Raw genomic sequence first — 15829 nt, 5'->3', positions numbered from 1 at the left:
AACCAACCGCTAGTATGAAAACCTTTTAACATTTTGCACTTAATAAACTATTTTATACATAAACTACCTTATTGTTTATATTAAAAACTAAAAAATATTCAGTCTGTTCCAGCCATTCTAACAAAAACTTTAATAAGTAGACATTGCATAAAAATGACACAATCCAGCAGTTATTTGGTAAGGCCAGTATAATCATAAATTTACCATCCATGCTTTTCCAAAAATACTAACCCATATTGTTCTCCCTGGACCTGTTGCAGGGATGACTAATCCAGCTGCTGAGGTCTCCCTTTATGTGTTTGATGGAACACTTGGCTTGCTAGACTACAGCTGTGTGTTTATGTGCAGTGCACACCTGCAGGGGCCTGACAAATAGCCATAGTATGCAGAGTATACAAAATTACCCTGGCAGTGCTGCAAATAAGGAAGTTTCTGTTTTGAAGTCCATATGTGTGTGAGCTCGAGATGCCAGCTGGGGTATTTATGTTGCATTGCACAGATGTAAAACTGCCAACTGATTTTATACCAAATAAAGGCTAATCTTTTTATACATACTTGGTGTCAGAGTTATGAAGTGGTACGTAAGAATGTTCTCACGACTTAGCTCTTTTAAAATAAAAGCTGACATTAAAAATGCTTGAATGCACAATATGCAGAGAGGGTAAAGATAAAAATGTACTGCATTTGTTTAGATATCTGCTATACCAGTGTATCCTAAGGGTTTTATTATTAGTGATGTATAGTTAGTGGGTGCAAATAATAAGGATTTGATTTATTGTATGCATATATGCTATACTATATATCCTTTTTTCCAGGTCAGTTCAGCTCTGTGTTGAATCCAATTTATGGGTTCTGAAATGTAAAAGCCCAATTTATATAGCTACTTAACTTGAAAGCTTTGCTTCCCTATTTTCAAATGTGTTTAATTTATAGCAGACTGGTATTTTTTTCACCAGATATAATAAGGATTTTGAAAATGGTTAGTAGGCCTTGTTTCTGAGGAATACTTCTAAAAGTAATGTTTTCCTTCAAATACATTAACTTCATTTGCTAAAACTAAAAAATAGCAAGGATAAGTCCTGATCACTTATTTATTGCACTCAGTACCTTGACTTCTAGTACAAATCAGCTGTGAAGACAAGGTGAAGTGAATAGTTTCATTTTATAGTTCACTTTATATTCATAGTTAATCCTTTTTAAATGGATAAAAAGGGCATTTGTTTTTCTGTGGAGATGTAAAACTTGTCAGTTTGTGTGCTTCTGATTACATCCGTATGAAGTTCCTTAAGTGCTCCATTACCTTTTTAGCCTCATTATACTTTCCCCTGAAATACATTTTTCTCATTACTGTATCAAATTATTTTAGTGCTATTTTTAATTTGTTGTTTGTTCTGAGCTACTAAAACATTTGAAGATGCATAGAATTCCACTTTGGCCTATGCTGTCAGAATGTAGACTGAAACACATCTAACATATACGTTTAAAAACAAGCAAACGGGGGCAACATGGAAGTATACTGCTGTAGAACGTGTCCCAAAGGAGCAGGGAGCTTATTTTGCTAAATATGATGTACAGCTTAGAAGTGACTAGCTGTCTCACCAGCCTGGTTGGCTTAAACCAAACAACATCATATATACCCAGCCATATCTGTGTGTATACATAAACACACATGCATGCGCGCACGCAGCCTAGAATATCATTCTTTGGCTTTCCAAGCTCAAAATTAAGATCTGTGAATATTCTCCCCGTGGATCAAATGTTATCCAGATTCCCAGAGTTCAGAAATTAAATTGGTAGATTAGTAAGTATTCAGGCAGAAATTTCAGGCATTAGTGATCAGCTGGCTGACGAGGTACAGACGTGCTTCGGTGGAAGGGGAAGCTGAGGAGCACCCCCCAGTGCTGCAGAAGCCCACGTCGTTCAGCGAGCCTGCGCGAGGCAGCCCAGAGCAGCGGCCGCGCCAGCCTTGCGGCCGCTGACAACCAGCCCGCGGAGCGGAGCGAAGAAGGCTGAGACGCAGCACAGAGCGCCAGGGCCGAGGGAAGACCAGAAACACTTCAAAAGGAGCTACTTCTGCTAGACGAGTATAGGAAGTCTTAATTGTTGTTACATCCTCTATTTCGGAAGCATGTTTAAGACCAAAAGACCAGAATTGTATCGCTGGGTGAGGAAATATGTTGGAAAGATGGTCGAGTTACGTAGTGTCGGGCCAGCTCCCTTGTAGGAGGCTGTCACTTCAAACAGCCGGCCGCCGCTGCAGGTTGCAAACACACAATTGAAAGCTTCTAGTTCTCGGCTCGTGCACAGATGTCTTTCAATAGCTCTAGCCAGTAATTTCTTCAAATTGCTCAGTTTATCAGCAGCACATGTCATCAATCCTGGCGTGGTTGCTCAAGTCAGGCTACAGAATCCTTTGCTTACAGCCACAGCTGCAAACAGGTGAACAGGCAGAAAGCAATTTGTGCAGCTTGGTGGCTGTCAGACAAAAGACAGACAATCTGTGTTTAAAACAGATTGCAGGCCTTGCATGAGCCAGACAAAAGGGATTTCTACAACTGCAAATAATTCCAAGGTTAACATATTTTTCTTTCTGCCATTAGGTGATTTGTTAAAATTGGAAACAATGAGCCTTATAAATCTACATAGAAACTAGAGATAAGATGAAAGAGAAAAACAGATCACTAAATAAGTTTACATCCTTCTGTTGAAAAGGATACGATTGGCGTTTATATAGGCCTCCTTTTTACAAACTAAGCCAAGCTATAATACCTATGAGGACATTCAGTACGTATTTCAAATTACGTTAAGGGCATTTAATTGACAAAAGAAACAATGTTGTGAAAAGAGTAAGTTCATAGTAGTATTCTTCTATATTAAAAATGCTTTTTTTCTTCACTATTGGAAGAAAAAAACTAGAAACTTTGCTGTTACTAAGATCTTGAATTTTTAGTACTTGCTTTTGTTGTGTTAGAAATGCTACCTAATTCCTGTGGATTTCATTCTAAGACAATGTGAAGATTTATCAGGATTTCATTTTAACTTTGAAAGAGCTCCATTTCCTCAGATATTATATGATAACATTGTGTAGATTTATCCAGTTTTGCTATACTAAACATACCAGAAGATTTAAAATTTGTTAGAAGCAAATTGGAGTAAGTTAGAAGCATGTACTTCCCTGATCACAGATATTATTTCTTCATATTTGTGAATCTACGGTATCTAATCCTTCCTCTTCTCATGGGCTATATAAACTTGCCTTGACCTCAAAGCTGCTTCTGCTGGGTTTCATGCGGTACTCATCAAGCTCATGTAACGCAGCCCTTCTTCCTGTTTAGTTTAGTGAGTAAGTACTTACTTGTGCTAATACTGATGGGTAATGCTATGCTTGGTTTAAATTGTTCTGGCAATTTTGTTTGCCACGTTATTTTAAAACTTACCAGTTTAGAGATTTGTGGATGAAAGAAGATGCAAAAAGTAACCTGAGGTAGTGCCTAGTTTTGCGAAGATCTGCTCCTGGGCGTAGAGAATAAATCAGTCTGCTGAGCACACCATTTAAAGTGCATTGAAACCAGTGTATTTTTCCATGCATAATGTTGTAATGTGTATTATAGTGAGTATACAAGTACAATAATAAGATTCTGGCTAATCGCACACAAGTTTTTACACACACATTATTTAAATCATCCTGACAAATCCTGACAAAGTTCACTTCTGCTTTTTCAAAATAAAAGAAGAGCTGACTGAAATATAGCATGTGCTTTGTGTTGCATGGTCATGCCTATATTACCTACTTGAGTAATAGTGTTCTTATAGTTGAAGAACTGTTGTGAAATTATTTTAAGTTTATTCTTAGTTAAGATACAGTACTAAGTAATTCTGCAGGAAAACCTTTTGGAGGGTTGAATTGACTAATTCCTTCAATTTCTCGGTCATAGAGAAACATGTCACAAGCATGTGCTTTAATAAGTTGTAATATGGATATATCTTTTTATAATGCTTTTTATTGAAAAATGTTAGTTCCCAGATTACATTGCATCCCTGATATGTTACATCTTTAAAACTTTTTCTGTAATAAGTTATTTAAAGCTTTGATGTATGTTACTTGTAGCGAAACATATCAGATGGAATGTAATGCTTGGATGTTATATTACAGGACTTTCCTTGCATTTAAGTTGTTTAAATTACGTATTTTCTTTTTAACTTAGTAGACGGTAAGTGATTTTTAAACTTTCAAAAGTTAATCATACTAATGGAGATTTTCTAGGCTTTGGCTAGGGAAGATTACATATTAGATTACATATTATAATATTACATATTACATATTAGCTTCTTTTTGATAATGCTGACAGGATGTCTGTTGCTGGTTGGTTGTGCAGGGTGTATTCCATACATCGTAGCTTCACGCCATACATTGTTACGGGGTTAGCATATATGTGCTTCATATATTCACTACGAAGGTGAGATCATCATCTTTAAAGGATGGTTTTAATTTGTGTTGCTGAATCAAGTGGATACTGTATTTAAGGAGGGGAAAAAAGTGTACTCATGCAGGTTACTGTCTGCAGTCCAAACTGCTGATCAGAGAGTCTTTATACACATCGGTAATGTGCTGTGCAATATAAGCTGAAATATATTCCACAAGGGAGGAAAACGGAATAGGTTACATACGCTGTTCCTAAGTGCAATGAATATAAAACTCCATTACTCACTTTAAGCAGGTGCTTTTTATATGAGGCTTTAAAGAAATATAAAACTGCTGGTGAAATGATTGGTTTGTACAGACACGACTTAACTTCCAGTACTTTGACCAGATAAAGAGGCTAAAAATATTTCTACAAACATTTCTTTAATGATTTCAAGGATTAAAGGTTAATATCCTCCTGGTATAAGAAACTGCCATTCCAGATACTAAGTGTACTGTTTCTTTTTAAGTCCTCTGTATTGGTGTTGAGTATTTTAAAGAAAATATAAACACTTCTACTAAACTTTTAGAGCATTATAAGTTGCTCTCCTAAACCATTCATATTTAAATTGCTGGGAGGAGAAGGGTGGTATTTTAACATACAGAAATGCAGTGCAATATAGAAGATTCCAATCAAATAATGCTACTCTAGTTAGCAACAAACTCATCTTTAAAGAAATCCTGTCAGCTCTAGGTGTGGAAAACTGAATGTGAAGGGCTAATCTCAAATCTTGGAATTTTTTCTTTCAAACGGCAAACACTGTCTGAGAGAGAAATGTATGGAGAGGCTGCTTAAGATAATACCGATGTACTACAGTTCAGTCTTTTTCCATGTAATCTATATCACTTTTTACTTAATCTGCCCTGTAAGCACTTCACTGCTAGCTTCCCTCATCTCCTAGCTGTAAAATGTCAGTGGTTTCTTGCATTCAGCAGTCCCCTACCCCCAGCAACTCAAGCAATCAGACTGTGAATGAATACTTTAGGTAACAGCACTTTATTATTTCTGATAATGCCATTACAGAGCATACCTGCATATGTTCATCTGAATTTTTATAAACCTTTGCAGTTTGCTTTGATTGCTCTTTCCAACATCTTGAATAAGGATTCAGTTTGTTGACTTTTTTTATTGGTCCATAACTGTTCTGTCCTATGTGCCATTATCTCAACTTGAGCATATTATCTTTTTTTCTAACAATTAGTTATCCGTAGTTTTGCTCTGCTTCTGTGGTTTTCTGAACAGATTTTTACACTGCAGTTGTCATTGTAGTATTTGAAGTGCCTTCTAATAGCATTTTAGCTGACACATGGCTCTCTTTTCTCTCTCTCCTCAGAAGGAAATCATATATTCACTATAGAGGTTTGGTTTTATCCATTTTCTCATAAGGAAATAAAGCTTACATACCCATTTGGTCAGTCCTTCTAATGTAAATATTTTTATTCCAGGGGTTTTCTTCCAAAACTTCCAAATTTAAGTTCACTTTGAAAGGGAGGGAGAACTTTCAAAATTTTCCAACACAGTTTTTGAACACTGGAAAGTGGCTTGAGGAGAGAAACCAAATTAGCGCCTGCAGTGAGGAGGAAGGGTAAATTTGGTTCTCAGCTCTTCTATGTGGCAGCTGGGGGGTGACCAAGTATCATGCAGGTTCCTGGTGGCTCCCAACATGTGCAGCTCTCAGTGAGACAGAGCATTTTGTTATGTCTTGTGTAGTAGATGTGTTGCATAGCACTCTGTTGAGGGATGGATCTGCACTGCTGAATGAGGCTTTTAAAGGAAAAAGACATACATACTGATAGGAAACTAAGCTTTATAAATTTCGTGATTACAATATAGCTCATCTATATAGAGAAATGAGTTCCACAGTTGAACAGGAAGATGATGAGGTAAGATGAGCTCTTGTTCTTCTTGGGCTGTGTTTCTTCATCCTGTGTCCCAAGAAGTCTGCTTTCTTTTATGGAGAAGTGTGCTGTAACTGGAGAACAGAGGTACAAAATGCATGCTTTATTCCAGAGCCTAAGGTGTATTGGGATCATAGCGTAGTGTGTTTAAAGGTGATGCGCTTGACCTAATATTAGCTTAAACTTGAACTAGTCTTACTGGAGAATCAGGATAGAATTCAGGTTTTGTGTGATCACACTAGCATATATTCATGAGAAAATGCATTTTAGTATTCTCTATGTGTTGACATTTTGCAAGGGCTGTTGAACCTGTTCTCAGATATGGCAAACCTACTGTGTATGAAAGGGATGGGAGGCAGGTATGGGCAAGATGGAAGCAGTGAATTTTGAGTGCATACTTCCAATCAAAGGATATGTTACTAGGGGTGCAAACTGTAAGAACGTTCCCCTGTCCATGAGCCTATTTTTATCTTCTTAAGAATCTCTATTGCTGTAATAATAGCAATAACAATGCAAAGTAAAATAGAGTTGAGATAAAAATAGGCATGACCCTGGACACTTGAAGTAAGTTGCTTGAATTGCTGTATTTTGAAGAAAGAAAATTCTTCTCCCTGAGCATATATGCTAAGGTTGCAAAGTGTAGTCCTCAGATTATGGTGACAGAAATTTAAAAGGGTGGAATTGTAGGTCACAGTAAAGTTGTTTGGGGAAGTCAGTCCTACTGATGTAGTTTTATGACAGAAAAAACTGAGAAAGCTTTTATAATCTGACTTCCACATTTTATAAAATCTTTCTCTTTTTCTCTCATTCTGCAAGTAAAAGCCAACAAACAGTGATTTCTCTTCTGCTCTTGTGTGGGTAGAATCACAGTGACCCAAAAAGTGCTTTGCAGCTTCTAGAGATGCTTGAGCTCCCATGCTACTGCTGACTTGCTGCAATGAAGAACACGGATGCTTAAGCTCCACAAGTGCTTTGACCATGACCAGTCTCAAGTTCCTCAGAAATGCCATCTCTTTAACCAAGTTCAGGATAGCCTTACTGAAGTCCTCACTGAGTACTGTGCTTCAGCAGGGATTCTACTTAACATAAATGATCATCTTCCATGAAGGAAGTTAGGTTTCTCTTGTGCTTTGGTTTTTATACTGATAGGAATCCAAGCTTTATAAATTTCATGATTACAGAATAGCGTATCTAAAAAATTGCATGTTAGAGAAATGTGTTCCACAGTTGAAACGGAAGAGGATGAGCCGATGAGGTTTCTTTTGTGCTTGTGTTTATATACTAGCTTTTGTGTGTTGGTCATGTAAAACTTAAATGCAAGTTTGTATGAAAATAATAGGACAATTTTTCTTCATTCCGAAAAGAGGTAGGCCTAAATGTTATTTTGTTTGCTTAATAGTTACTTGCCTTTATTGATGGATTGATTTCTTTTTTTACTGAGTTCAAAACCATTCTGACAATCTTTTGCTATATCATCTTGTCAAAACATATTTTATTGGTACTTAATGCTTTAAATATTGAATTTTTTTCTTCTGAGGCCATTCCGTAAGTATGGGAAGAATTCACAAGGAGTTGCTTCTAAAAGTTTTAGTCATACCTTATTCATTTTCTATTTCATATTTTACAGTTCTCTCTTTTATGATCTTTCTAAATAATTACTTTTATATTTCAGGGATTTGGCAGCAAATAGTCCTGATTCTTTTCCTAAGAATCAGAAACTCCTTTGTCTTTTGTTGGTTTCCTGTCTTTTTTATTGATCAGTCCAGATTTTCTCTCTTGATTTTTCGTTAATAATTGAAAATTTGCCTGATTATTTATGGTAAAAAACAGACCATTGGTGAAATCACTAATTATTTATTTATTTATTTTAAAAAAGCTTGTAAATAAAGTTATTGCTCAGAATCAATCACTTTATCAACAGAAATTCTAGCCTAAGCTGTAAAGATGCAGTTGGGAGCTGTCTTTAGGAATCTGATTCCTACCAAGGTGCTCACAATGTTGGTTGGATGCAGGGTTTGCGGCAAGCTGTACAGCTGGGCTGGGTGTGCGGAGAAGTCAGATCCTGCTATCAAAAAATCAGGAGGTGGCTGTGGATACCTGCTTTAAAAAGTGTGAGAATCCGTCTAAAGGCACGACGCTTTCTGTGCATCTTCCTGGATCAGAATAACTGGTTACACTTGGAGTAAGATTAAGGTGTGTTAGTGTGTCAGGACACAGTCGAGTTTAACCTGGGAAACCTTTCTGCCTATTTTATACGAGGTCTACAGGATGGAAAGTACAGCCCTTTAGCTCTCCAGGGGTGATATGGTATATTCTATGTATGATAGTTTGGTGCAGCTAAAGCAGCTTGTTTGATCACCAGGTATAAACATTGTTGTATGTTGGGAAGAAGGAAGCACTTGATTTTTCTTGCAACCATTCTGCGGTGGACAATAGGTTTCTAGTACAAAAATCAGACAAAAATTTTCATTCTTATCTGTAAACAGCCTAAAGTTTTATTTGGTGGAGACAGCTGTATGTCTCTGTATTTCCACAAAGTCTTTGATTATCATGCTGCTAATGGAAAAATTAAATTTAAGAAAATGTGAGATGTTGTGGAAAACATAGTTGCTCTTCTCCAATTTTGATTAGTCATTGTACTGAGTAACAAACTCAAGTAAATCAGAGATCAGATATCTATATAAAAATTTTTCACAACTTCAAGTTGATGTTTTGTGTCAAAATGCTTAAAATCTAATGAATTTCGAGGACATTTGCTATCATTGTTAGTGAAAAAAGGTAATTTTCTTTTCTTTGCACACTGGGGTTATGTGGTAGTGAATGTTTTCAAAGACTTGCAAAGTGTAGGTGGTGCCACCTAGCAATAATGTGTGTAGAAAAAAGCGGAGTTAGAGACCTGACTTTTTGACTTGCAAAGGCTAAAAATGGACGAGAGGATTACAAAAGGAGATAAAATTATTGTAGGAAGGTAAGTAGGAAAGGAAACAAAACGAAAGGAGGACCAATTGACGTTGGCAAAGGTACCGGTGTTTCTAAAGAAGTTGAACTGGTGCCTAAAGCACCTTCTGATTTTCCTTGAAAGTGCCAAATGACTATTTAAAATCACAGGAGATAAATTTTGGGTTGATTTATTGTCAAACTGCTTCAGAATTTGATAGTTACTTCAGAGATTTTATCATTCTCTTGACATTAACACTGGGTCCTGAGTTGCAGCAGTGGGATTTTTTCTGACTTGTTTGAATATTTAATATTTTCTTTCAGATTCCCCTTACTGATGTTGAAGTTCACTGAATGATCTGAATCTTTCTTGAAAAATAGATATCCGTATATAGTTTTTTAAAAAATATATTACCTAAGATTAGTAATTAAAAATTACATTTAAGTTATTTTTTATTTGTAATACAGTATTTGATAATATCTAGTGTAACCTCTGCATATGATAACTCTGGCTGGAAGGTAATGATAACATACAATTTGTATCCTGTAGTTCAAATGCACAACCTATACAAGCATTTTTGTGGGGTTGAGAACTAAAGCAGAAATAGCCTCTTGCTAGAAGAACATGTACTAAAAAAATGCAGTATACAAGTGGATCTGGATAATATTAGTGTTTGCAGTAGATTTGGTTCCACTGCTTCCTCTTTGAATTCCTGCTCAATGCCTGAGTTAGAAAAAATATTTTGGAACCTTTATCTGTGTACTAAATTTGAGTTAGTATTTGGGTTCAGAGAACATTACCTAGGAGTATTAACAGCTTCTGGTTTAAACAATTGCTTAGAAGGCACTATTTCAAAACCTTTTAAACAGCTGGAAGGAGAGGCACCCCCCCCATAAATCTTCACTTCTTTAAGCATTTATTTGCTAAAATATATATTTAAGGAATATTTCAAGTATATATACAGTCACTGAGGCTTTGACTTTTATAATGAGTTTATCACCATCGAAGAGATCCATAACTCAAGGGAGTTTATTTGGGAAAAATTGAAGGTATGAAGGGATGGAAACTGCAGTCAGATGCATAGGTAGGAAATGCGACTTGTTTCTCCTCTACAGAACAGTTCAGCTATTTGACGAGTTCTAGGAGTATGGTTCTTCATTTCCAAAGATTTTCTGAGAGTAAAGAAAATGTACTCCTGCTATATTAAACCTATTCATTGTAAGGAGTTCACCAAAGTCTCTAAGCTTTTTGTGCTTTGAAGCAGAGACTTGAAACTTGACAAGAGGAGTCTTATCTTCGTGATGAAAATCTAGTTAGACATCTTGAGTTCCTGAAAAATTCTGTATTGCATGCTCTGTATAGGGTTTTAACAGTTAATGAATAGGTTTTCTGAGTAGCCTTCGGTATGGAGCAGTGGAAGTCAGCCAGAATAATTTCTTCTGGCAACTTCTCTTTGATTGCTGTCATCTGCTATGGTATCAGGTGTTAAATCTGAAAGCTGGATGATGTTGTCGTTTGATGCCAAAGTAATGTAGAAAGGAATGGACGTGATTGTGCCATGGTTTTCCCAATGCTTTTCTCTTTTCTTTTTCATCCTATCCTTCTAATGGGTGTTCCAGAAAGAAGGAGCTTACTACAGTTATCAGTTACTTCTTTGTCATGTGCATTAAAATATATTTGTTGATCACATGACTGTTAATTACATGAGCATGCATTGAGGGTTTGTGGGTGTTTACACGGCCAAGCCACTCCACGTTCTTGGCTTCCCAGTGAGAGCCCCAGCTGGTGCCTGGGTAAAAGCGATGGTCTGAGCTGTGCTTTGCTGGCCATCATGCAGAGGCTGATCGGTTAGCTAACTGGACAAATATGCTAACTTACTTTTGAATTTAAACACTACATTTATTTTAGTAGTGGAATTAAGCATTCATAAATTTGCATGCTTTTCTTTTAACCCAGATTTGTAGGAAATAAATGTCTTTGAGATGCTGCAATATCTTGTTGAGATTGGACAATGAGTCTAGAAGTTACTTGGTGAGGGAATAGGCATGAGCAGAGACAAATGTAGGTAGCACAGTCACATGAAACTTGTCTCCTTGTTTTCAAAACAAGTGAAGAGAGAAATGTATCAGTCATCACACCTTTCATTTTTAGGTGTAAAAGAGTTGCAGAGAGACGGAGGTAAGAGGAAGCTACTAGTTTGAAGAAGGCTTGAAAGATTTGAGGCCACATTATGAATTCCATTTTCTTACTTTGACTGGAATCTTACTGCTGCTACTAACAATATCCTGTAATCTTGGTTTTGGACTAAGCAGAAGGCAAGAAAAAAAACAAATACTTTGGTTGCAACACTAGGGGCTTTGTAATAATTTATAGGAAGAACCAGAAAGTAGAGCCAAGACTGCAGTTTGCCTCCTTTTACCGTATCTGCTTTTGACAAATTCAGATTGTTTCTGATACAAAACCGTAGATCAAAGGGGATTTTCAGCTTGCCCCAGGAAAGATTGGGCACGAGTGTTTTTTTCAGACTGGAAGTAGTAGTGGTCTTTAAGACAGATAAGTTGGTTGAGTGTTGCAGTGCCAGATGCGGAAGTGGATTGCAGCAAGCATGCTTTTGGCCTTCCTCAAGCTCACGTTAGAAAAAGGATGGGCAGACCTCAAACACAGCAGACGGGTTAAATTTTGATAGGAAGGTGTGCATAGAATGTGGGAACCTACTTTCCTGTGGCAATCGATTTTACTAAATGCGTGTGTCCCATTATATGCTGGTTTTCCCTTCCCACTTTGGAAAGTGTTGTTTATTCAAATATTATTTTAATGTCTTTCTAAAACCAATCTTAAATAAATATATTGTACAGATATTCTGCAAAGTGGTTACCAAATGATTTTCTGAGCCTTCCCACATATATTTCAATGTTAAAGAATTGGAATAGGCACAGTGGACTAACCACGATTATCAGATTTAATCCTGAATTTTCTGTTTCCTGTCACTTTTAGAAATACCCTGTTTTCTTTACTGATATATATATATATCAGTACTGATATATATATATATATATAAAGGGTTATTTTTTTGACTATGTCTTTGAGCAATGATACAAAAAACTAATGAATTCAGTCCTTAGAGACTATATTAAATATTGTTAATGCGTCCATCTATCTTGAAATATATACCGAAGTGTTTTTTAATTTTTTTTATCTGCTATTCCGTAACAGTTTCCTTGCGTAATTATGGACTTTGGCACAGAGTCGATGTTACATATGCAAGGAAATGGTTCCATAATTATACTAATGCTTGCATAATTAACAAGGTGCCTGCTAATTTTAACAGGCAGATTCCAAGTCGCCTTAGCACAGAGGGGGAAAAAAAACATTAAAAACTCTAACTTCTGTTAGTTTTTCCTTTCATATTTCTTACAGGTGTTGAAACGACTTCTCTTTAATTTGCAAGTAAATTTATGTCTTTTTTCTGATAGGTAGCAGTGCACAGAGTAAGAGGGCTGGCTCGCTCCGGACGTGGTAGAGGGCTGTTTTGCGGGCTGCCCTGGCGAGCTCTGCCAACATAGCTGAGCGCTGCGGCGGCACCTCCCCTGCCGCTGCCGTCCTGGGCAGCTCTTCAGAAGTGGCTGCCAACAGCACTGATTCCTTCCAAGCTGCGCGGTGGTTTTCTGGTGCGCACAAAGGGGGGCTGAGCAAAGACCACCAAAACTTATTTCCACTTGTGACCTAAGGCAAGGCTTGAACTCTGGTTTCCGCAGAGAAATGGCAAGTGCGCTGGCCGCCTGTGCCGTTCAGCTGCACGTATTTAGTGCTTTTACGTTGCTACTGAGCAAAACGTTGTTGTTTAAGTGCAGGCTGAAAACACTTAGTCATTTTAAGTTCTTGCAGTGAAAGGGTCGTAATAAAAACATGAAAGAGAATAGCTGAGGTGGCACTTACAAAGTCAAAACAAAAGTGTGTGTGTGTGTATACATATTTATTATTCCAGTTTCTTAGTGGCCTTATATATTTTTCTGTGAGTATCCATACAGACTTAATGCATAACTGTTTGTATTAAAAAGTTGGTATACAGTGTTCTCTCACTTGCAGTTAAAAACTGTGAATCACAACCAAAATGCTGTAAGAACATCTAAGGTAGATAATTAAAGTATAATTAAGTTTAAATGCCTTGGTGAAGGAATATAAAAATATTTAAATTCAACAGGCTAGTACATTTGCAGTTTTCTTTTATTAGGTGTGAAATCTAAGAATCCCCTGCCAACTCTTGAGGGCTCAATCCAGAACGTTGAATTGAAGTACTGCAGCACATCATTGGTCAAATGTGCCTCTGGGACCGTGGGATCAATAAAAATTTGTGCCAAAGCCCCAGGTATGTGCAGCTGGACCATGTAAAACTTTATTGCCTGTATAGGAGAATTGGCCTTGCTTTTTACAAGGAGAGTTACTGAAACAAGAATTTACTCATTGTTCCTATGAATCAGAGAGGTTTTTTTGTATTCTGTTTTGGGGCTTTTTATTATTATTATTGAGTGTGCCAGGATGATCCAGGCTGGCTCCAGTATAGTCAATTTTGACGCTCAGTAAAAAGTAAAACTGTTGATTTTGCTGCTGAGACAAAAATTAATCTAAAAGTACTGAGTAGACTGGAATAAAACTGGATTTTCATATTACACAGGATATTTGCATTTTACTTTATTTGGAGTACGATTTTGATATATTCTTATTAATTTTTTAATGTCTTATTTTCCATTAAGGCTGCAAGTACGTTTTTCATTTGTGAAGTCTTTGATGGCTTTGTGATAGACTGTTTTTTAAATTTTTACTAGAATTTTGTTGGAAAACTTTTCCAATCGGTGTGTATGCTCTTTATGTATAACACAGCTAGTGCTAAGAACATTAAAAATGTAGTATATTTAACTCTTAAAAAATCACCATGAATTCAATTTAGAGTTATTATTTTATAAAGTTGGGATAGAAAACACTATTTTAATTAGAATTAATTGCTTTATTTGAAATCCTCTTGGGTGTAAAGACATTTACAAGAAAAATTTAAGGAAGTTGTTTAATATTTTATAAATGCTTGTTCATTCTGTTTCCTCTTTTAATTCTGTGCTTAAGATTTTAATAGCTATCCTCTTTGGACTAGTGAAAAATGTTTATATGTTAAAAAATTATCTTGTTACTGTACAAGGTATAAGCAGTCTAACTTTTATCTTAGGTGATGGTGGAAAAGAGAAGCTGATTCCTTTAATTCAAGGCCCCTCTGACACCAGAGACTTACACAGCAGTAAATGGCTCAATGAGAGTAGAAAGCCAGAATCTCTCTTAGCTCCAGATTTGGTAGCCTTTACAATCCAAATTCCACAGTATATGGATTACTGCCATAATTCTGGTAAGTGCAAAACTCTTGTTAAGCTGATATCACATTACATTTTCCTATCCAGTGGAGTTTTCAAAACAGGGGCTTGATGTAAAATGTGCCAAATGCCAAAGTATTTTTCACATACTGCACACATTATAACTTCAGCTCACTGTGAGACACAAAAACAAAAAATATATGTCCCCTTTAATAAGGAATGCTCTTTGACTTTGGTTGCCTTTTAAATAAGTTATACGGAATCTTTTATAAACATTTTTTTTTTTTGGCAAGGTCCATGTTGAAAATGTTAGCTTTATTTATTTATTTATTTTTCTGTCTACTGCGTTGTACTTCTTATACAGAAGTCGACAGGCTGGATTCAAAATGGTTCACATAAATTTGAAACATAATTTATGATTCAATTAAGAATATGTTCATCTGTATTATAAAAAAATAGATGGTTTTTAAAATGCTTCTGAGCATGCTTTTGACTTCATGTACCTTGCGGTAGTTTTAAATAGGAAGCTAATTAATAGCCAGTTATTGCTTGGATAAATTTAAGGATGTTGTTAACTGAGGGCAGAAATACTCTTACACAGCGTTCTTACAGTGTCTGTGACCTTTAAACAAAACATTACTCTGTTTCAAGGAATATCGTCAATTTAAAGTCTGTCTGTTTGAAAATAATTGTAATAGTTTGTGAAATACACATGGATCTAGGTTTTGCTGTCATTATATTGCATTTTAAGAATAACGTTTTCGTCTTTTAAAATATTTCTCCTGTTGCTGTGCTGAGGATGAAATCAAGAAGTAGGAGAAGGAAACCAGTGAGCACCTCATTTAAGGGAAGCGAAAGAATTAACTCCCCCAGTATTATGGCCCCCTCCTCCCCGCCAAAAAAAAAACCATGGTTCTTCTCTCTCAATTTCTTTCATGTGTAATGATCTTTGAATGTTATCAGTTTGAAAATTAACAGTGGATATGTTACTATCTTTGTAATTTTTATGTGCATATGTAAGCAGTATTTCCTTCTTATGTAAAGTGAATATTAGTATGCACTTTGCACTCTAGCAGTCCTTAGGTTATTTTTTCAGTAACTTCATTTGTGTGTTTCTTAGGCAGTATCATACTGGAAATGTTTATGGCAGTGTTTTTATAACAATTATCTTAAGTT

At 36.2% G+C, this 15829-nt stretch overlaps 1 protein-coding gene across 14 annotated transcripts in view; it reads left to right on the top strand.

The window, feature by feature from the left end:
- Positions 1 to 15829, top strand: part of VPS13B (vacuolar protein sorting 13 homolog B) — a 460401-nt gene that overhangs the window by 136152 nt on the left and 308420 nt on the right. For 12 of the 14 annotated variants that reach the window (XM_062570467.1, XM_062570468.1, XM_062570466.1 and 9 more), the window contains 2 exons: positions 13531 to 13665; positions 14515 to 14688. The exons of 1 other annotated variant lie outside the window; for it this stretch is intronic. In XM_062570467.1, the coding sequence (XP_062426451.1) occupies positions 13531 to 13665; positions 14515 to 14688 (309 nt within the window). The remainder of the gene's footprint in view (positions 1 to 13530; positions 13666 to 14514; positions 14689 to 15829) is intronic. One more of the 14 variants, XM_062570471.1, reaches the window with a different exon arrangement.

The sequence above is a fragment of the Rhea pennata genome, chromosome 2 (assembly GCF_028389875.1).
Source record: "Rhea pennata isolate bPtePen1 chromosome 2, bPtePen1.pri, whole genome shotgun sequence".
Classification (NCBI taxonomy): Eukaryota; Metazoa; Chordata; class Aves; order Rheiformes; family Rheidae; genus Rhea; species Rhea pennata.
The sequence above is the reverse complement of the archived record's forward strand: the minus strand, read 5'-3'. Positions and strand labels throughout refer to the sequence as shown.